At 38.8% G+C, this 17,983-nt stretch overlaps 3 protein-coding genes across 3 annotated transcripts; 1 reads left to right on the plus strand and 2 right to left on the minus strand.

The window, feature by feature from the left end:
• Positions 1 to 2,000: 2,000 nt before the first annotated feature.
• Positions 2,001 to 10,332, minus strand: LOC134755590 (uncharacterized). Its single transcript, XM_063692070.1, has 5 exons — positions 9,994 to 10,332; positions 9,536 to 9,709; positions 9,126 to 9,456; positions 2,655 to 2,916; positions 2,001 to 2,301 (listed from the first exon to the last, which is right to left on the minus strand). Exons 1-5 carry the CDS (start codon positions 10,111 to 10,113, stop codon positions 2,001 to 2,003), a joined length of 1,188 nt encoding a protein of 395 aa, XP_063548140.1. The 5' UTR covers positions 10,114 to 10,332.
• Positions 10,333 to 10,550: 218 nt separating this feature from the next.
• On the minus strand, positions 10,551 to 11,819 carry LOC134756247 (uncharacterized). Its single transcript, XM_063693074.1, has 3 exons — positions 11,723 to 11,819; positions 11,479 to 11,635; positions 10,551 to 11,112 (listed from the first exon to the last, which is right to left on the minus strand). Exons 2-3 carry the CDS (start codon positions 11,549 to 11,551, stop codon positions 10,580 to 10,582), a joined length of 606 nt encoding a protein of 201 aa, XP_063549144.1. The 5' UTR covers positions 11,552 to 11,635; positions 11,723 to 11,819; the 3' UTR covers positions 10,551 to 10,579.
• A 374-nt stretch (positions 11,820 to 12,193) lies between these two features.
• Positions 12,194 to 16,136, plus strand: LOC134755673 (lipid droplet-associated hydrolase). Its single transcript, XM_063692212.1, has 2 exons — positions 12,194 to 12,572; positions 15,223 to 16,136. The coding sequence occupies exons 1-2, from the start codon at positions 12,389 to 12,391 to the stop codon at positions 15,942 to 15,944; spliced, it is 906 nt and encodes a 301-aa protein (XP_063548282.1). The 5' UTR covers positions 12,194 to 12,388; the 3' UTR covers positions 15,945 to 16,136.
• The last annotated feature ends 1,847 nt before the right edge of the window (positions 16,137 to 17,983 follow it).

Below are 17,983 nucleotides of genomic sequence, written 5' to 3' on the forward strand. Positions count from 1 at the left end.
TATATTATTATTCTCTTTGGTGTCACTGTCAGTGGTAGTACCAATGTTGCCATGTATCGTACAATATGCCATCCAGCCGATATTCGCTGTTTATGAAGCGTATGTTGTCTGGCAAGCCAGCTGTCAGTAGAAAAAGGCGGCAAATTTGAAAAAAGTAGGCACGAAACTGGCTCGCTTGGCAGAGGATACAAAAGGGATGGTTAGGGCACTAATTAGACGGGCGTACCGGACCGTGACCTTAGACCGTCGCATATCTCTTTCTCGCTCTCACGCATAGCTGCGTCCTTACCAGATATGCTTATATTTGGTATTTGGTGAAACTGAAAACGCCTCTTGCTCGGACCCGATAACAATGTAATTTATTAGAAATACCATACATGTAGATAATAAGAACCAACATTTCTTTAATGTTTTATTTAGTTTATAAGAATGATACATCTAGTTGTAAAATATTAGTTTTTTATTACCCTTTTGCATACCAAATGAGGTTAAACATGTAAACCTACCACTATATGTATTATTAGAACCTTGTACCTGGTAATGTTTAATGCAAATAAATAAATGAAAAAAATATTGGGGACATCTTACACAGATCGACCTATCCCAAACCATCCCAAACTAAGCATAGCTTGTATGTACATACTATGGGTACTTACTAGTACAGTCGAGTTCATAAATATGTATACATTTTTTCACCTTATTGCAATGGATTAAGGTGAAGAAATGTACACATATTTATGAACTCGACTGTACTAGGCGACGATGTAAACATACTTACATAGATAAAATAAATACATACTTATATTTTTTGTTAATTTAATTTAGTACATAAGTTTTGTTCTGACTGCAATGTACCTACTTATACTTTACACTAAAATTGTGTGTTTTGCAGCATCCAAATAAACGTCTTATCTATCTATCTATCTTATATACATAGAAAACACCCATGACTCAGGAACAAATATCTGTGTTCATCACATAAATAAAATCCCTTACCGGGATTCGAACCCAGGACCATCGGCTTCCAAATGGAAAGTTGTACAAAAACAACGGTGCCCCATTGATTTTTCGAAAAAAAATACGCCGATTTTTGTTTCGCCGCCAACGATTCGCCGACGACGGGTTCTTTGGCCGAGTAACGATTGGCAGAATCTCATTACGCATAATAGTCGTTTGCAAGAGTAGTCAATAGGTAGAGCATTGATACGCATATTTACTATTCGTGGACGAGAGCCCTGCGCACGCTCAATCAAGTTGCTACCCGGATTGTTATGAGAATGACTTTATCAAAGTCACTTTGTTTGTGTTATGTTATACTTAGAAATAGTTTTATAAATATTTTATTATGTCTATAGTTTACATTTTGCTACACTATCGCATTGGGCAATTGTTATGATAGCTGTATCGTTATTATCAATAAATAAGAAATAAAAATATTGAGTGATAATCGCTGAGAGAAGTTCTGCTAAAACTTCATGTTTATCAGGGGCGTAGCTAGAGTATATGGTGGCGGCCGGGGCAGTCACCAAATTTGCGCCCCCTGACGACTGAAAAGTTTCCCTGTTGCTACCATTTGCCCAGTTTGCCCCCCCCCCCCTTGGATGGCGCCCGGGGCGCTTGCCCTCTCTGCACCCCCCCCCCCCCACCCCCCTATTTACGCCACTGGTTATTATAATATTGACAGAAATTTTGCACAGATTGGACCTGAGAGCAGCGGGAGCCGATCCTTTCCCCCTTCTTTTTTGGGGAGTTTGCACGGTACGATCTCGTGGCTACCGGGCCAAATCAGCTTCTTTTGACCCAAGGAACAATCGTGCCAAGCGGCATGGCCTAAGAAAAACCAGTTCTTGTGCATACTTCTCCATACATTTCTGAACTTACTTACCCCAGTAATAAAGAATTGCACATGGCTGGCCCAACCTACAACCTATAGTAGATTTCCCCAAACGCATCAGAATTATCCTTCAGGGTAAATAAAGTTAAGGTAAATGTATAGTTCATTACTTTATTGACATATTTTTCATTATATCTTTTACAAGTATATCATGCTCGATACATGAGAGAGTTCCATCGGATTTATTGTATTGGAATGATGTTAGTCGTTTATTCGGCTTTTTTCTGTTATTTAAAGCAACTTGTCCGATGAGCTGTGGCAGAGGGATCTCCCGGTAGTTGGCGACCCCTCGGAATTCGCTCTTAGCAATTCTATGTAAAAACATGTCAGTAAAACCATCAGGGAACTCCTTCACCAAATCCTTCCAACGAATGTCGCGCCAAACTTCATACGGTGAATTTTTGAGCCTGAGAAGCAAGTTAATCATTGACAGAATATTGATAATATGTTCATACTTATTATCTATTAAATAGTATCTGCCTACTACTACGAAACTGCCCCCCCACATGTCAGTGAAGCGGAGCGCAACTTTAGCACTTTCTTATTAAATTGTAACTCTTACTAATCCCCCTTTAGGAGATGATTATATTAGAAGAATTTTATTAAATTTATGCGTGAAACATTTAATAGTATTTAAATATATTGATATATAGTCACTCGCTCTGTTTATGATCTGTGGTTACTGAAATATTTGTTCGGCGCCATACAAAAAAGTCCTAATAACATACAGATTCTTAATCTAAGGTCCATGTCAACTTACTTTTTAAAAATAATTTTCCGTAGTGATTTCAATTTTATAGTGCATTTAGCAAACAGTTGCACATGCAGTTTGCTGAACCAAAATTCACGCAAGTGTACAGATACTTGACCCATTTCCTCCTCCACTTTACGCCACACTTCTGGATTAAATTGATTGTTTTTTAGTTTTTTAAAGCGACATCCAGAATATTCCATCAAATAATGTATCAATTTAGCCGCCAAATCTAGTGTCCATTTAATTTTCGGTTTTGGCTCCGGTTTGCCTGGAACAAATCATTGACAGATAGCACATTAAAGGATTTGCCAACACTGGATGCGTTGTGCGGGCAGCGGTCAGGTCAAACTTCAACTTCAAAGGTTGGTGTCAATGTTGTTCATACATAATGCGAGTTTGACCTGACCGCTGACCGCAGAACGCATCCAATGTGGCAAATCCTTAAATGTATTTAATATTAAGGCTGATATTTGTTAGTGCGCTGGTTGCGACATAATAAGTAAGGAGAGACGGATAGGCAGAGCATCAAGTGTTTTTGGAAGCTTTTTGCGCGCATATGGAGAAAACGTGTGAGCATACGGTTTCTCCATACGCCAAAGTCCTTGTATACCAGACCTGCGTCCTAAATGTATTGCGGTACGCATCGGAAACATGGACTACATACGCGCAACAAGAACGCAAGCTCAATACTTTTCACATGCGCTGCCTGAGGACTATACTCGGGAGTTAATTGGCAAGATAAAATTAGCAACGAGGTAGTAATCTCAGGAACGCATATTGTTGCAGCCTAACTGCTATGTTAAAGCAGAGAACACTTCGCTGGCTCGGTCACGTACATCGCATGGACCCTGGGAGACTACCACGCCAAGTAATGCTGGGTCAGCAGCTGTACGGTTTAAGGACGCCTGTAAGCGGGACATGGACAGTTTTGGCATTCGTACCGACGGTTGGGAGAAACGTGCCGAAATGAGACCGGAATGGCATCACGACTTCACGACATTAAAATCGGAACATCAAAGCACGACGATGACTGGCTGGAGAACCTTAAGCAGAAAGTCTTCGTCGTGCTCTACCACCTCCTGCGGACTCACATTCCGATAACTAAAGGAATTATGCAATGTGTCTTTATAGTAGAAAAAAAAAATTACAAACTAGGCATTATTTCCCTTACCGTTTTTTCCGGATAGTAAAAAAAGTATTCAATATATTGGATACAAAAAATGGGCGGATATTGGAAGCCGTAGCTAGGGCTATTTTATACATATAGGGCTAGGGCTTTTTTTCTATTTTATAGAGAATATACTCCTAGACATTTTTATTGTAGCTCTCACAGTTCGTAAAAAATTATAAAACTAAAAATGGGCAATATAAAAGTGGGGGGAGGGGAGGAAAAGGTAACTTCTTGGCGTGTTTCTACTTCTATTTATTCTTATAAACGTAAATGCTATATCCATGCCAAGTTCGTGCTTTCTGCCGGATGGGACCATACCTCCATACTAAATCGAGCTAAGGAGCCACACTAAATGTAGTAAATTAAATTCCAACAAAAACATAAATGTGAAATGGGAGCCAAGTTGTGTCGTTGTTGACTCCGGCGATAAAAGAATTGAGATCTATATGGGTGCCAAGTTCTGTGCTGTGTAGAAAATCCTGAAATTATAAAGGATTTGACTTGGTTAGTTTTTACCAACAAACAAGTTTTAGAAATGTAACAAACAAATATAATAGCCTATTTATACGTAAAAACTAGCCAAGATCCTTTATAATTTCAGGATTTTCTACACAGCACAGAACTTGGCACCCATATAGATCTCAATTCTTTTATCGCCGGAGTCAACAACGACACAACTTGGCTCCCATTTCACATTTATGTTTTTGTGGGGATATCATTACTTTTTGTACAGAAATTATTAGCATTTATCATGGATACATTGTAATTTGTAAAATCATGCTAGCCCTGATTACATTTACTCCGGGCCGAAGGCCCGAAGCGTCCAGGTTGGTGGTGCTTAAACACAGAACAACAGTACAAGTGTCTATATCCGAAGGCCGAAGGCTAAGCTCCACGAAGGGCCGAAGGCCCGAAGCGTTCAGGAGGATAGTGCTTAAAATACAGAACAATAGTACAAGTGTCTAAGTGCGAATGACAAAGGCCGAGCTTCGCGTAGAGCCGAAGGCCCGAAGCGTCCTGAATGTTAGTGCCCTAACACAGAATAATAGTACAAGTGTCTAAACGCGAAGGCCGATGGCCGAGCTACCCGCAGAGCCGAAGGCCCGAAGCATCCAGGAGATTAGTGCTTAAATCCAGAACAATGAAGTGTCTAAATGTGAAGGCCGAAGGCCGAGCTCCGCGTAGGACCGAAAGCCTGCAGCGTTCAGGAGGGTAGTGCTCTAACACAAAACATTTATGTGTAGTGGGTGGTTTGAAAATGTGATGTCTACCCTATCCCAAACTTTAAATACACTTTTCGTCGGGTAGTCACACAAATCTCTGTTTTGAAATTTTGCTGGGACGTCAGTTAGCTGCGACCACGACCAGTGAAACCTGTGTCCTGTGTCGAAACGTCGGTAAATAAAGGTAACAAAATAAATTCGCGATAGATCGGCGAAGTACGTAACACAGTTTTCTAGCTTGGAGGCACTGACTGAACCATAATCGCGGTTAAAATTCGGATAACGACACCGACCGTTGGTCAGTGTGGACTTAAGCGAATGAAGTAGTGACTGCTGTGTCACAGATTAATAAATAGTTACTACGTAACAGATACATCATTCCCATACAAAAGCGAAAATACCTACGCTATAATAGCCTACAAAATCTTAATAATAATACCTGCTGCTCAGGACGAGAAGAAATGTACCATAAGTATGCGCACAAAGAGTCGAGACTGCCTTGCTCGCCGTGCGAGCCACGTGCCAACGCGTCATCGTAAGAATGCGCTAGGGTTGTACTGTTACTTATGTTATAATTGTAATAAAACGAATGTTGCGAATCAACCATATTTTATATTAGTCAATCAAATATTTAAAAACAACACTTATAATACCTGACTCAAAAAACTCCTTAATTTACGATTTATCTACTTATGTTCAAAGAAATAAATAGTGACAAAATTCATAAAGATAGATTTAAAATACTACTCACCTTTCTTCGTCTCTCGGAAATGAAAAAATAGGCCAAGTGCGAGTCGGACTCGCCCACCGAGGGTTCCGTACTATTTAGTATTTGTTGTTATAGCGGCAACAGAAATACATCATCTGTGAAAATTTCAACTGTCTAGCTATCACGGTTCATGAGATACTGAAATACAGCCTGGTGACAGACGGACAGCGGCAGCGGAGTCTTAGTAATAGGGTGCCGTTTTTACCCTTTGGGTACGGAACCCTAAAAAAACGACAAGTTATCTTTTGTTTTTTGACTTTTACACCCATCTACTGCACAATAATTACGTGGTTTCGGCATTTCGAAGCGTAAGCGCGGAAAACGTGCGGTGCGAGCGCTCAGGCGGGCGTTCGGCGGCCCTCTGTCGATTGTATCGTCGACGATACGCCGAGCGGTAGGCATATAGCGCGTGGCTTTGAAAGAGTGAAGGAGGCCTGGCTGTGTGCAACCCATCATTTGACAATAATGTCGAAAACAAGGGTAGTTTCTTGTCTGCCCTGCCGCCGCCGTCGCCCGCACCGAGTAATCGGCCGCGGAGAGCTGCAGTCCGCAGTCTGCGTCGGGCCACCAACGCGAGTGCTCTGTGAAAATGCTCCTCGTTATGAAGCGAAACATGTCGAGCAATCATCGACTTTATTAACGTGAGTGACCCGGTTTAATATATTTCAATATGTCAGTGCCTCAAGGAAGTTTTGTTATTAAAAATGAATAAATGTTAAATGAGAAAATTAATCTTTATAGCCTTTAACTTTTGGGTATGTCTACAGGAAAGATGTGAACACAGTTTTGTGCTAGACCCAAATGCGACCACCAGATGAGAAGATACGAAAGCAGTTTTGCCCAAGCTGAAAAGGAGACACTCGCTAACGCTCGGCCAATAAGCAGAAATTTTCAGTTTTTAGATTTTTTCTATTGTATACGCCTAATAGTATACCCAGGGACCGGCCCGCTATCCCTTATCGGGGTTTTATAAGGGTATTGCATAAGGCTTAACTCACCATACCCTTTGCCAGACGAAACCCTTTGTTTTGCTTTTAAAAACCCTTATATAAAGCTACCACATTTGAGTAATTGGTAGCCCAAATACCCTTACAAAACCCTTATCATTCGCTCACCAACACCAGGGGGGTGTCACTGCGCAGTTTAGGTATATTTGGCCGGCGCACCGCCCGGGAAGGAGTATGGCAGTGGGCTGCCGCTCGGCTCGCACGATAGTCGTGTCACGTGGCGCTCGCGCAAAATTGTAAATACGCAATGGCTTCGAAACCTAAATCGCGATCTAATCTGTATAAAAGATAATGTTCTGTTTAAGGAATTCTGAATAAACGGAAGAACAAGGAAGCAGAAAAAACTTTTTTTTTAAATTCCGGACTATATTGACTGACATATTTTCAAAGGAATAAGTACTTCTGTGGCATACCTACTTCCGTGAGAATCAGACATACTATCTCCGGCTAAAAATTGTATGTTTACAGAATCAACGTTTGTAATTCCTACATATTTATCTTAAAAATAACAAATCAGTAGGTATATAGGTACAAAAACTTGTCAAGTGACAACCCCGTGCCGACACTCGCAGCTCGGTCATAAAACTGCGGCGCGCAAAGAAGATTTACGGTTCGTGCGCGGTTATAAGTTTCAATTTTGCTTGCAGACGGCGAGTGTAGGTATAATTTTATACCTAAATCTGGCTTTTGTGAACGAGTGAATTTTCTGTACGGTAGTACTATTAGTTATTCTGTGCCAACACCTTGCATATTGCTTATAAAGGGCTAGCCTTATATTGGGTTAGCCTTATAAAGGGCTTCCCTTTTAGCATATAAGCGTGCTAAATTTAAGTCGTCTACCTTGTTCATAAAACACACATTACTTCGAAATCGAGCGATTGTCGGCGGCGACGGCGGCGTTCTTTGACTAGGCACGTATTTTCTTTCCTTTTCATACACTACCGTAGATATATACTAATCCGTCTCTTTCACGCAAAGGGAAACCTTTATAAAAAGCGCTTAAAGATAAGGGTAACCCTTATTAAGAGCTAGCCTTATTTTTGGTTAGCTTTTCGGTAAGGGTTAGTCAAAGGTAAGGGTATGAATGGGCTTGCCGTTCAAAAGGGAAAGTCTTTCAATGTGTTAGCCGTGTTTAAGTGTCGCCCATTGAAAGGGTTTTATCGCGGAAAGGGTTGTCCGGTCCCTGAGTCTACCTTCGTGCCAAATATCAAGTTTCTAGGTCATCTAGAAGTGGGTTAGGTTTTTGGGCTGTAAGTCTTAATTAATCTAATGAGTATCAATATATGAACAAGTTTGGGAACAAATCAAATTATTTTATTCGGTTCGAATTCGGCCTTCACCACTGGAGGGCTTCGTCACTTTTTCTTTAGTATATGACATCTATTACAGTTTTTAGTATCAATATATGTTTTTTATTTCATCTAATTATTAATAATTTTCAGATTTCAGATTTTTTTCTCTATATTCATTTAATAGCCTACCTTGATGCCAAATATCAAGTTTCTAGATCATCTAGAACTTGGTTAAATTTTCGATTTATAAGTCTAAATAATTAAATAATCATTAAGTTTTTTTTTTTCAATCGAATTATCAATAATTTTCAGTTTTCAGATTTTTCCCTTTATGTACTCTTAATAGTCTATCTTGATTCCAAATATCAAGTTTCTAGGTCATCTAGAAGTGGGTTAGGTTTTTGGGCTGTAAGTCTTAATTAATCTAATGAGTATCAATATATGTTTTTTTTTTTTTTATCGAATTTCAGGTTTTAGATTTTTTCCTTTATATTCATTAAATAGCCTCTACCTTGATGCCAAATATCAAGTTTCTAGGTCATCTGGAAGTGGGTTAGGTTTTTAACCGATTAAGTCCTAAATTACCAATATATGGTTTTTTCCATCGAATTATCGATCAATTTTCAATTTTGAGATTTTTCCCTGTATACACACATAATAATCTACCTTGATGCCAAATTTGAAGTTTCTAGGTCATCTGGAAGTGGGTTAGGTTTTTGATCTATAAGTCAGTCAGACAGTCACAAAAATGCCGGTTTTTAAACGTGAATTTTTCAATAACTGTTTGAGCTACGTTGATGAAATTTTGTGTTCTGGACAAGCTCAGGGGCTTGAATGATTATGCCAAATTTCATATGTGCAGGTTAAATAGATTTCAAGTTGTGAAGGGGTCAAAAGTAGCTCGAAATGGTTCGTGTAATATTTACACACGGTTGCTGCGTCGCCAGTTCCTTTTTTTTAGAACTTGGCTGGACACGCTGCCGCGTGTCTAGATATTTAATTAATGTATTTTTACCTTTGGTATATTGTGAGAATCTTTTAATAATGCCCCGCGGCTCCCGGCCCAGCACCTCTGATGTGATGACGCAGGCATCTTTAGGCTTGTGATAGAAACAAATTTCCATTATTTTCTCTTCTGTAGGAGTATAACTCCGGAATTTCACCGGATACGCATAAGTGATCTGAAAGTATCTGAAGACTTGGTACAGGCTACGGTGCAGTCCCTGTGCGAGATATGCAGCTACATAGTTTCGTACACACTCCTCGGCAGATTTTGATGAGATCTTGATCTGAGTCCGGTTCCTCCATCGCGCAAAGCAGATTGGTGTATCAGGCACATCAAATTTCTGAAACATTAATTGTACAATGTTTTCAAACTTATAAATTTAATTTTTTTAGATCATACCTCAGCAATTCAAGCCTTACCCGTACAAACCTCTCCCAGTTTTTTTTTATTAATTCACCTTCTGCCTTAGTAAAGTGCCCACTTGCACATAGTTCCGCCTCTTCAGGTGGTGGTTTTCGTGATAAGCGGAAGTTCTGTTGGTATAGAGGCAATTCCCAAGTTATTTCCTTTCCTTTCAGAGTATGTACTAAGAGCTGAAAAACCACTCAGATAAATTCACAGTAAAAAAGGAATATAATATTGACGGTAAATAAAGCGCGGGCAGTAGATAGATTATTTATTTAAGGCTTTATTTTTCCTTAAATAGTTTTACATGATAAAGAAAAGTTTTCTAATATTATTGTATTCCATTTTTACTATTTTAAGGACCCCTGTTGGGTATAGGCCTCCTCCATATCTTTATAATGTATAATATCCTTGGACCACCTTGTTATGGGTTTTCCCGCCTTCCTTTTGCCATGGATGGTAGATAGATTACCTGCATATAATTGTCATCTTCTATTCGAGACTGATCGAGAATCTCCAACACCCTGCCCATACTCGCGGGGTCAGTTATATCGGTCACGTCTTCAAACATTTTTTCCAGTTTTTCATTCATGTTTTCACTAAACTTACTAAACGCTTAACTAACCTCATCAGCCACCTTTTTTAATATTGTAGTTTGTAACCTTACAGTAAATATAACTAGTACACGAACTACACGGTCTAAAAAAAAAAATTCCTATCTAACAAATTCATATTATGCACCATTATATCATTAATTTGAATTAAAAGGAACAAGATATTTCTATAACCAAAACATTGACTTGACACTAATGCAATGCACACAATAAATTTCTTCTCTAGAAACTGTCAATGTCAATATCAGGAATGACATAACAATGTTGCCATATGTCGTAGAATCATGGAAAGCCTACCATTCACAGTCCAGCATGCAGCAGATCCTATAACCCGTAATACCAAGTCCTTCTAAGAAATAAGGTAAACTATTTTAAATTTAAAACAATGATTATTTGCATGTAAATTAATTTTATTATATCTATATCATACAAAATATCAAAAGCTTATTTTACAACTAACTCAAAGCAATTGTTTAAACTTTTAGAAAAATATATTTGTGAGTAGTGTGTTTTAGATCTCCCATAGTTTTCTTGGTGAACAACAAGGCAACTTTTCAAAAATCTATAATCCGCCTGCAAGTCTTTGTGCATGAGGAAGTCGATGAACCACAACAATGCTTCGTCGTCAGTGGTTTGAGCGGCAACACTCCTCATACACAAGATGTCCTCTTCATTTAGAATCCCCTTTTTGATCAAGTTTTTGTTGCTGCAGTCTTTGCTAGGTGGTAATTGTTCCTGTTGGTGAGTGTTGGAGGGATATTGGATGGAAGCAGGAGTGACCAATGTTGTGACTGGAGTGACAGCCTTGACTGGAGCGACCAATGGCTTGATGGTAGTGAGTGATGGCTTGACAGGGGTGACTGGTGGTTTGACAGGAATACTTCTGGTTTTGTTGTTCTTTATCCAGTTAAATTGTATTGCATCAAAACGCTGGTCATCAAGATAGGCAGGTAGATCTGGCTCCTCACTATAATTGGCTGAAAAAAAAAAAAAAAAAACATGGTACAGCTGTATAGTACATGTTTATTATTAGCTGTGCCTGCAGGTCCACCCACAACACCTTGGCCTTTTCCACCCTTACCCAATGTGGTATGTTAATAAAAAAAAGTATTTGTCCATCCTCTAGGCTTAAGCTGTCTACATAACAAATTTCATCACAATTAGTTCAGTAGTTGGGACATGAAAATTTGACAAACTGATGGACTGGGTTACATCAACATTTATAATTTAATATGGCATTTTATTTATTTTTAATTTATTGTTATTCTATTGTAATTCTCAACCCATTAGTTATAATTATAATATCTAGTATACTTGTAAGGGAAATCCACTTATTTACTTACTTGGTAATTCGTCGTCACTGTCCAAAAGGTCTTGCAGCTCTACTATGTTATTATTACTCGTATGCTTCAACATGTCGTTAGATACTCTAATAATTATGTCTTTGTTTGTCAGGGGGTTCTCTCGGTTAGATATGTAAGTGCCGTTTCTTGTAGACGTCTAACAGACAGTAAGTAACACTGACTTAACTTTATATGTATAGGTACTCAACAAAATCAATTATTTGTGAATTACTTAATTGCTTACTTTTTAATGAATTCGTTCAATTAAAGAAAAATCACTAAGGGGAAGTTCACCAGACACCAACTAAACAAACATAAAACAAAACAAAATTAACTAAACAAAACAATGGAACGCTCTTAAATTATTTAATGAATGCTAATTAACAATTAACTAATTACTTATGACTGACGTAAATGTCTGCGTTTAAATACTACCAGACATTCTAAGAGTCTATTTATTAAATTCAAAATACAAATCCTCATTTCGAAATATTGATTAAATGTGATAAAAACATTGATTTAATTCTTTATTAGATATTTTGATGGTTATAATTATTAATAAAGTTATTAACATTCCATAAAAGTTATATTATACATTTTGAAGTTTTTATTTTTTGTTTGAAGTAGTAACATTAGGTACTTGTTTTAGAACGAGCTTTGATTGACATTTAATTTATTGTCTGTCGCAGCCCGGACAAAAAAAACACGTTAGGACGTTTCACGTTAGTGTTACTGTCGCTGCACTGTGGCGACTTGGCGAGTTTCGTTTCGTTATTCGTAGTCGTCAAACTCGTAAAACCCGTGTAGGGCGTAGGGCCTTTTCCACCAAGTATTACCACCACCATTTATCGATTGATAACGTTGTGACGTTAACGTCTCCATCCAGTTCTCGGACTGGAACTGCAGCACGATGGAAAGTGTCTTCATTAACCTGAACAACGTACAAACAAATGTTTTAACATGGGGGGACCCCTTCGGCTCGAACAACTCTGATGTAATTATCTGTATCACTGGAAATCCAGGAATCCCACATTTTTATGAAGAGTTTGCTACGGAATTAAATAAAAGCACTGGCATTCCAATTTGTGTAATCGGTAAGTGTAGTCTATTTTCCTTGTTTTTTTTACATAGGACGACTGCGTTAAATATAAGATCGATGTTTGCCTCTTATCTATTATATAAATGAGGCCAGTCTGTTTTAATATTTTCCTCACAAAGTATACACAACAAACAACAATACAAACACACAAACAACAATGTACAATATTAAGTAATATTAACTTAATACTTAAGTGATAGTTTTCATTCCCATTGAAATAAAAGCTCTTGATGGACAGCTTTGCATATATACTACTAGGAATCTATAAATTATGGATGCAAGTTGGTATTAAAATATTTAATGTAATTTCATACAGGCTGTAACACAAGCATGCTTGATGAAGAATTCTAAGGGGTTAAAACGATATTTTTTTAAATGTTATGCATAAATAAATAAATAAAAAAGCTTTTTATTTCTGGGTAATGAAACTTAATCTAAAAAAAATTAAAACTAATTTGTATAATATTGAAAGATTACTCCAGAACCCTCCTAAGATGTATAGAGGCCTCTTCCAGATTCTTCCATTTTTTTCGGGCTTGGGCCTCCCATGTTATGCATAACATATAATAAATAAATATTATAGGACATTCTTACACAGATTGACTAAGTCCCACGGTGAGCCTAAGGAGGCTTGTATTATGGGTACTCAGACAACGATATATATATTATATCAATACATAGAAAACACCCATGACTCAGGAACAAATATCTGTGCTCATCACACAAATAAATGCTGTTACCGGGATTCGAACCCAGGACCATCGGCTTCACAGGCAGGGTCACTACCCACTAAGCCAGAGCCAGACCGGTCACAAACATACATCGTAATACTTACAGTTTACGTATAATTATAGGAAACATCTGCATATCTCGAATTGATAATGATAATCGGCGATAGCCTTGTCATAATTATCAAATTCTTGTCATAACTATACATATAAATGTTAACATATAGGCCATAATCATAGCTAACTTAGCAAACAGTAGTTTTAACCAAGATTATTATTATCATAAAATTTAATTGTGTCTGCCAAATCATTTGGTGTTGAAGGCCACATTTTTACCTACTTTGGTTGAGACACGAATATTTTTAATTAAAGCTATATCAAGAATTTAGGTTACTAGCAAAATTATTCTATAGCAAAATTAATTATTAATTGTTGTTACCTGGTTCTATTTTTTCTTTAAATATTTCTTTGTAGTTTTACATGTATGTAAAATGTATAATTTTGGTGCAATAAAGAATATTTACTTACTTACTTACTTACTTCTATTAACAAACATTTGTTCGCAAACTTATTGTTAATTATAATTTATAAGTAATATGCAGGTACAGTGGAAAAAACGAGCACATAAGACAAAAGTGACAAAACTCCCCCCAAACTGATGCGATATTACTGACTCTTACTGAAATAAAACATTAACTTTTTGGGGAACAATCTGGCCTGGCAGCTCGCACTATAAGGAAACAACTGAACGGAGTGAACCTATTTAGTGGAGTAGCTCAGTCGCAAGAAACCATTAGTGAGCAAAAAAGTTATGGTCGATGGTATGGTCACGTATGGCACTTCAAACATGTTCTATTTCCAATGAGTAAGACTGACATTTGACTGTCATTTTTGAACTAAAGGGTTAATGCTCGTGCCTTGAAACCCTCACAACGCTCAAGATTCCACTTTTAAACCATTCGTACGCTTGTGGTTCTATTTAGGAATCTTTCGCTTGCTTGGGTATCAATATTGGCGCGAGAAATTAAACAACAACTTTGCCTTCTTGTAAAATAAATATCAGGGATGTTGCGAACATTCGCATCCGCATCCGCAACCGCGGAACTTCTGCATTATTTTCAACATCCGTATCCGCATAAAATTGATGCGGAGCTTAATACGGATGTGGAACAGGTACAACCCGGTCACAATATCTGTGCACCTCGCTGGAATGTGGCGCCTCTCCCGCTTCCCCTGTCACCTCTCCGCGCACTCCCCGGTGCGACAGTACGGTTAGCATCTTCGTTGCCGCTACACCTCCACATTTCTCGAAAAAACTTTTTTTCACACCGTACCCAGACCGCCGATATGACGTCACGAGGTCAGGTGCACAGATATTGTGACCGGGTTGTAGGTACAGGAACGTCTTAGCGGCGGCGTAAGTGCTAGGTAATTTCGTCATTAGCCAATAGGAATCTCGTTTCGTTTTTGTGATTCGTCGATCGAGCACTTTAGCCTATCACGGACAGCGACAAGAAGTAAATAATTTGTTTTATTTGGACTTTAGTATATTAATGCGATTGTGGGGCACCTATATTCTTGTTCAAATACTAAGTTTCGTTTTTTTTTTTAATAAAAATTACTAAAGTGTAATATTTGACGTTTTTTATGTGCCTAATCTCGACATCCGTATCCGCGGATGTGAGCCTTTAAATATCCGCATCCGCGGATGTTAAAAAATCGGCATCCGCAACATCCCTGATAAATATGTAACTATTTTGTTTTTGTTTTGTTGACGTCAGCAGTCTCCCGCGGCGAGGGAACTCTAAACATTACACCCGACATTTTCAGACATGCTCCTTGACCTCGTGTTTATCGTCGCTGTGTCCTTGAATTTACAAGTCAATGTCAACTTTGTATTTTTCTCTTGTATTGAAGGTCAAGCGGGGCACGTGGAGGTACCCGAGGATGAATCGAACGTTCTCGAGCGCCGCGAGCACTTGTTCAACCTGGAGGCGCAAGTTCAGCACAAACTAGACCTCATCGATAAAATAGATAAGCGCCGTAACATACACTTGATCGGCCACTCTATAGGCGCGTGGCTTATTCTCGAGGCAATCAACAAACGAGAGAGTTTGACAGACAGAATATGCTCCATCAACCTGCTGTTCCCGACGATTCAGAGAATGGCCGAGTCTCCGAACGGCAAGAAACTGAACGGCATCGTGAGGAGATTGCACTTCGTGGCTATCCTCCTCTTTACATTAATCCACTCTCTGCCGGATGCCGTTCAGCGGTTTTTGGTGGGCGCATATTTGAAGTTGAATCGTCTGCCCCCGCACTACGATGAGAGGATACTGAAATATCTTCGGCCCCGGGTCGCGGAGAAGGTGTTGCACATGGCGTACGACGAGATGGACCGCGTGGTGTCGCTGGAGGGCGTCAGCGGAGCGCTGGCGCGAACTAAACGGATCACCAACGTGGTGTACGGGTCGCGGGACGGCTGGGCGCCCGCTACGTACATGGACGACCTGCGCCAGTACCAGCCGGAGCTCCACATGAAGCAGGTCCACATCGACCACACGTTCGTTCTTGCCTCATCCGAGAAAGTAGCAGAGTTAGTTTCAGATTATATAAAGCCAAAAATTAAATCATGTTAATGTTAAATGATCTAGGCAAGGGTTAGTAAATTGTGTCGGTGATAGCGAGGGTGACAGGGTAATTGAAATATAGTATGAGATATGTGCACTTTAATTTATTAAAAATGTAAATATATGTAATAGGTACCTGTTATGTCACATTACAAGTAACACTAGATAATAATAACTATTAAAAATTATTTATAAATCGTATTAAGTTCATTTTACTTTTAAATATTAACAAGCTCTTCTACATGTATGAACGTAACTCGAAATAAATCAGCGAGAAGAAGCGATGGCACGAGGGGCTTCGGTGAGACGGCGGGGCCAAAATAAATGTGGCTACACATAAATGCATTGCTTTATTTCTCTCGAAATCAAGTCACATAACTGCTCAATTTTGCTATCACTTATAATTAGAAATAAAAATCTAGTCCAACAGCAGTCGGGTGTAGAAAAGCTTGTCTCCGCGGAAGGCGTACAACTTAACATAAAGTCACCGCACCGTCGACAATTGTAGCAACGGGGTCCCTTTGTTTGACATAATTATTGAAAGTCATAATGTAATGATTGTCATATTATCATTAGTCATAATTCTGACACCGTTAACTTTCAGGATTTTCCTCGGGTTATCCTATAGATAGGTAAGGTTAGGTTTGTTTTATGGCAATCCTGAAAAGTTACGCGTTTCTGAGAAAAACCAAATTATGACTAATGATAATATGACAATCATTACATTATGAGTTTCAATAATTATGTCAAACAATAGACCCTGTGGCAACACTATACAATAAATTTTAGGTACATCTCGTGTCCGCGTCGTGCGTCGGTCCGGTCTATGTGAGCAATGAACAGGAAGCTATGTTATGTGCTCCTTGTAATTCATGCCATATTATTTTAATCTTATCCCGTGTTTAATACCCTGTCGAAATAAATCTTGACGACTAGAAGCAAATCAACGAGTTACGTCAGTTTGTAAATTGTGAAAATCAAGGGGCAGCTAATTCAACACAGACTGCAATGGCAGTGTGGAAGTATCAGCTTAAACGTCAATTTTCTATAAACATACGTTCACTGTGGCAGCGTTACACTTTGTTACGTCGGTGCCGAGTTAGCTTTGTCCCGACTATAAATAAGGGTATAGATGCTTCAAGGTTAATTCTACTTAAACAGGAGCTTTATGAGATTTCAAAATAGGAAAATAAGAGATTTCAGTAATGGCCGGCGCCGACCGTCGACGAGACGAGTACACAGCAGATCTATCTTTCACAAATCGAGCACGGAATGTTCGCTCAGGGCTCAGGGCTCAGGGCTATCCCCACTTGCCAACACCCTCAACATTTTCTATCACTTGTTCAAACTGAACTAATGTAATGAAGTGAAAACCAGGTGCTATTTAATTGAAGTACCTAGTAAATTGGCATGATGACGAATTTTGAAATCACTTAATATTGTCGGTACAATTGTACTGGTTAGTAAAAACACAATATTACTCATAAGTTTTAACATAAATAATTGCATTTTTATATATCTATTTAAACACCTCGCGTACGTTTTTGACGTCACGGTTTAGTCGGTGGTAGATATTGTTTACATGAATACTTTACACGCGAATATATTTTTATTTATTTATTACTTTACATAGCTACTTACAGTTACGAATTCCAAAATTACGTGTGCGTGTCGCCCGAAATCGGCGTGTTATGAAATCAGTGTCTTAGCGACCTCAGTTTTGTGGACATAATAATTTTACTCAGTCAGCAAAAAGGTTAGAATAAGTGGGAACAGCCCCTCGGTCGAGGTAAATCAAATTATTACAAACATGCATATAAATTTTACACTTTTCCCAATACGGTTCCGTTACAATGCATTATTCAATTACGGTAACAACTTTAAATACTGAGTTATTTCATACTACCTAGAGCTATATACAACATTTGGAAGAATCGGGTCGGAGTCGGAGCACGGTCGGGTCGACCGACTCGACCGGCAAACTGTTCGGGAACGAAACCGGGACGGGGACGAACGTATCGCGCGGGCGTCCGCCGACCGTCGAGTCG

The sequence above is a fragment of the Cydia strobilella genome, chromosome 3, assembly GCF_947568885.1.
Source record: "Cydia strobilella chromosome 3, ilCydStro3.1, whole genome shotgun sequence".
NCBI classification, from domain to species: Eukaryota; Metazoa; Arthropoda; class Insecta; order Lepidoptera; family Tortricidae; genus Cydia; species Cydia strobilella.

Coding starts and splice junctions, on each gene's coding strand:
- LOC134755673 (XM_063692212.1), top strand. CDS start 12,389: ATGGAAAGTGTCTTCATTAACCTGAACAACGTACAAACAAATGTTTTA. Junction 12,573..15,222: donor CATTCCAATTTGTGTAATCG/GTAAGTGTAGTC, acceptor CTTGTATTGAAG/GTCAAGCGGGGCACGTGGAG.
- LOC134755590 (XM_063692070.1), bottom strand. CDS start 10,113: ATGAATGAAAAACTGGAAAAAATGTTTGAAGACGTGACCGATATAACT. Junction 9,710..9,993: donor AAGATGACAATTATATGCAG/GTAATCTATCTA, acceptor GTGGTTTTTCAG/CTCTTAGTACATACTCTGAA. Junction 9,457..9,535: donor ACTGGGAGAGGTTTGTACGG/GTAAGGCTTGAA, acceptor TTAATGTTTCAG/AAATTTGATGTGCCTGATAC.
- LOC134756247 (XM_063693074.1), bottom strand. CDS start 11,551: ATGTTGAAGCATACGAGTAATAATAACATAGTAGAGCTGCAAGACCTT. Junction 11,113..11,478: donor CAGTGACGACGAATTACCAA/GTAAGTAAATAA, acceptor TTTTTTTTTCAG/CCAATTATAGTGAGGAGCCA.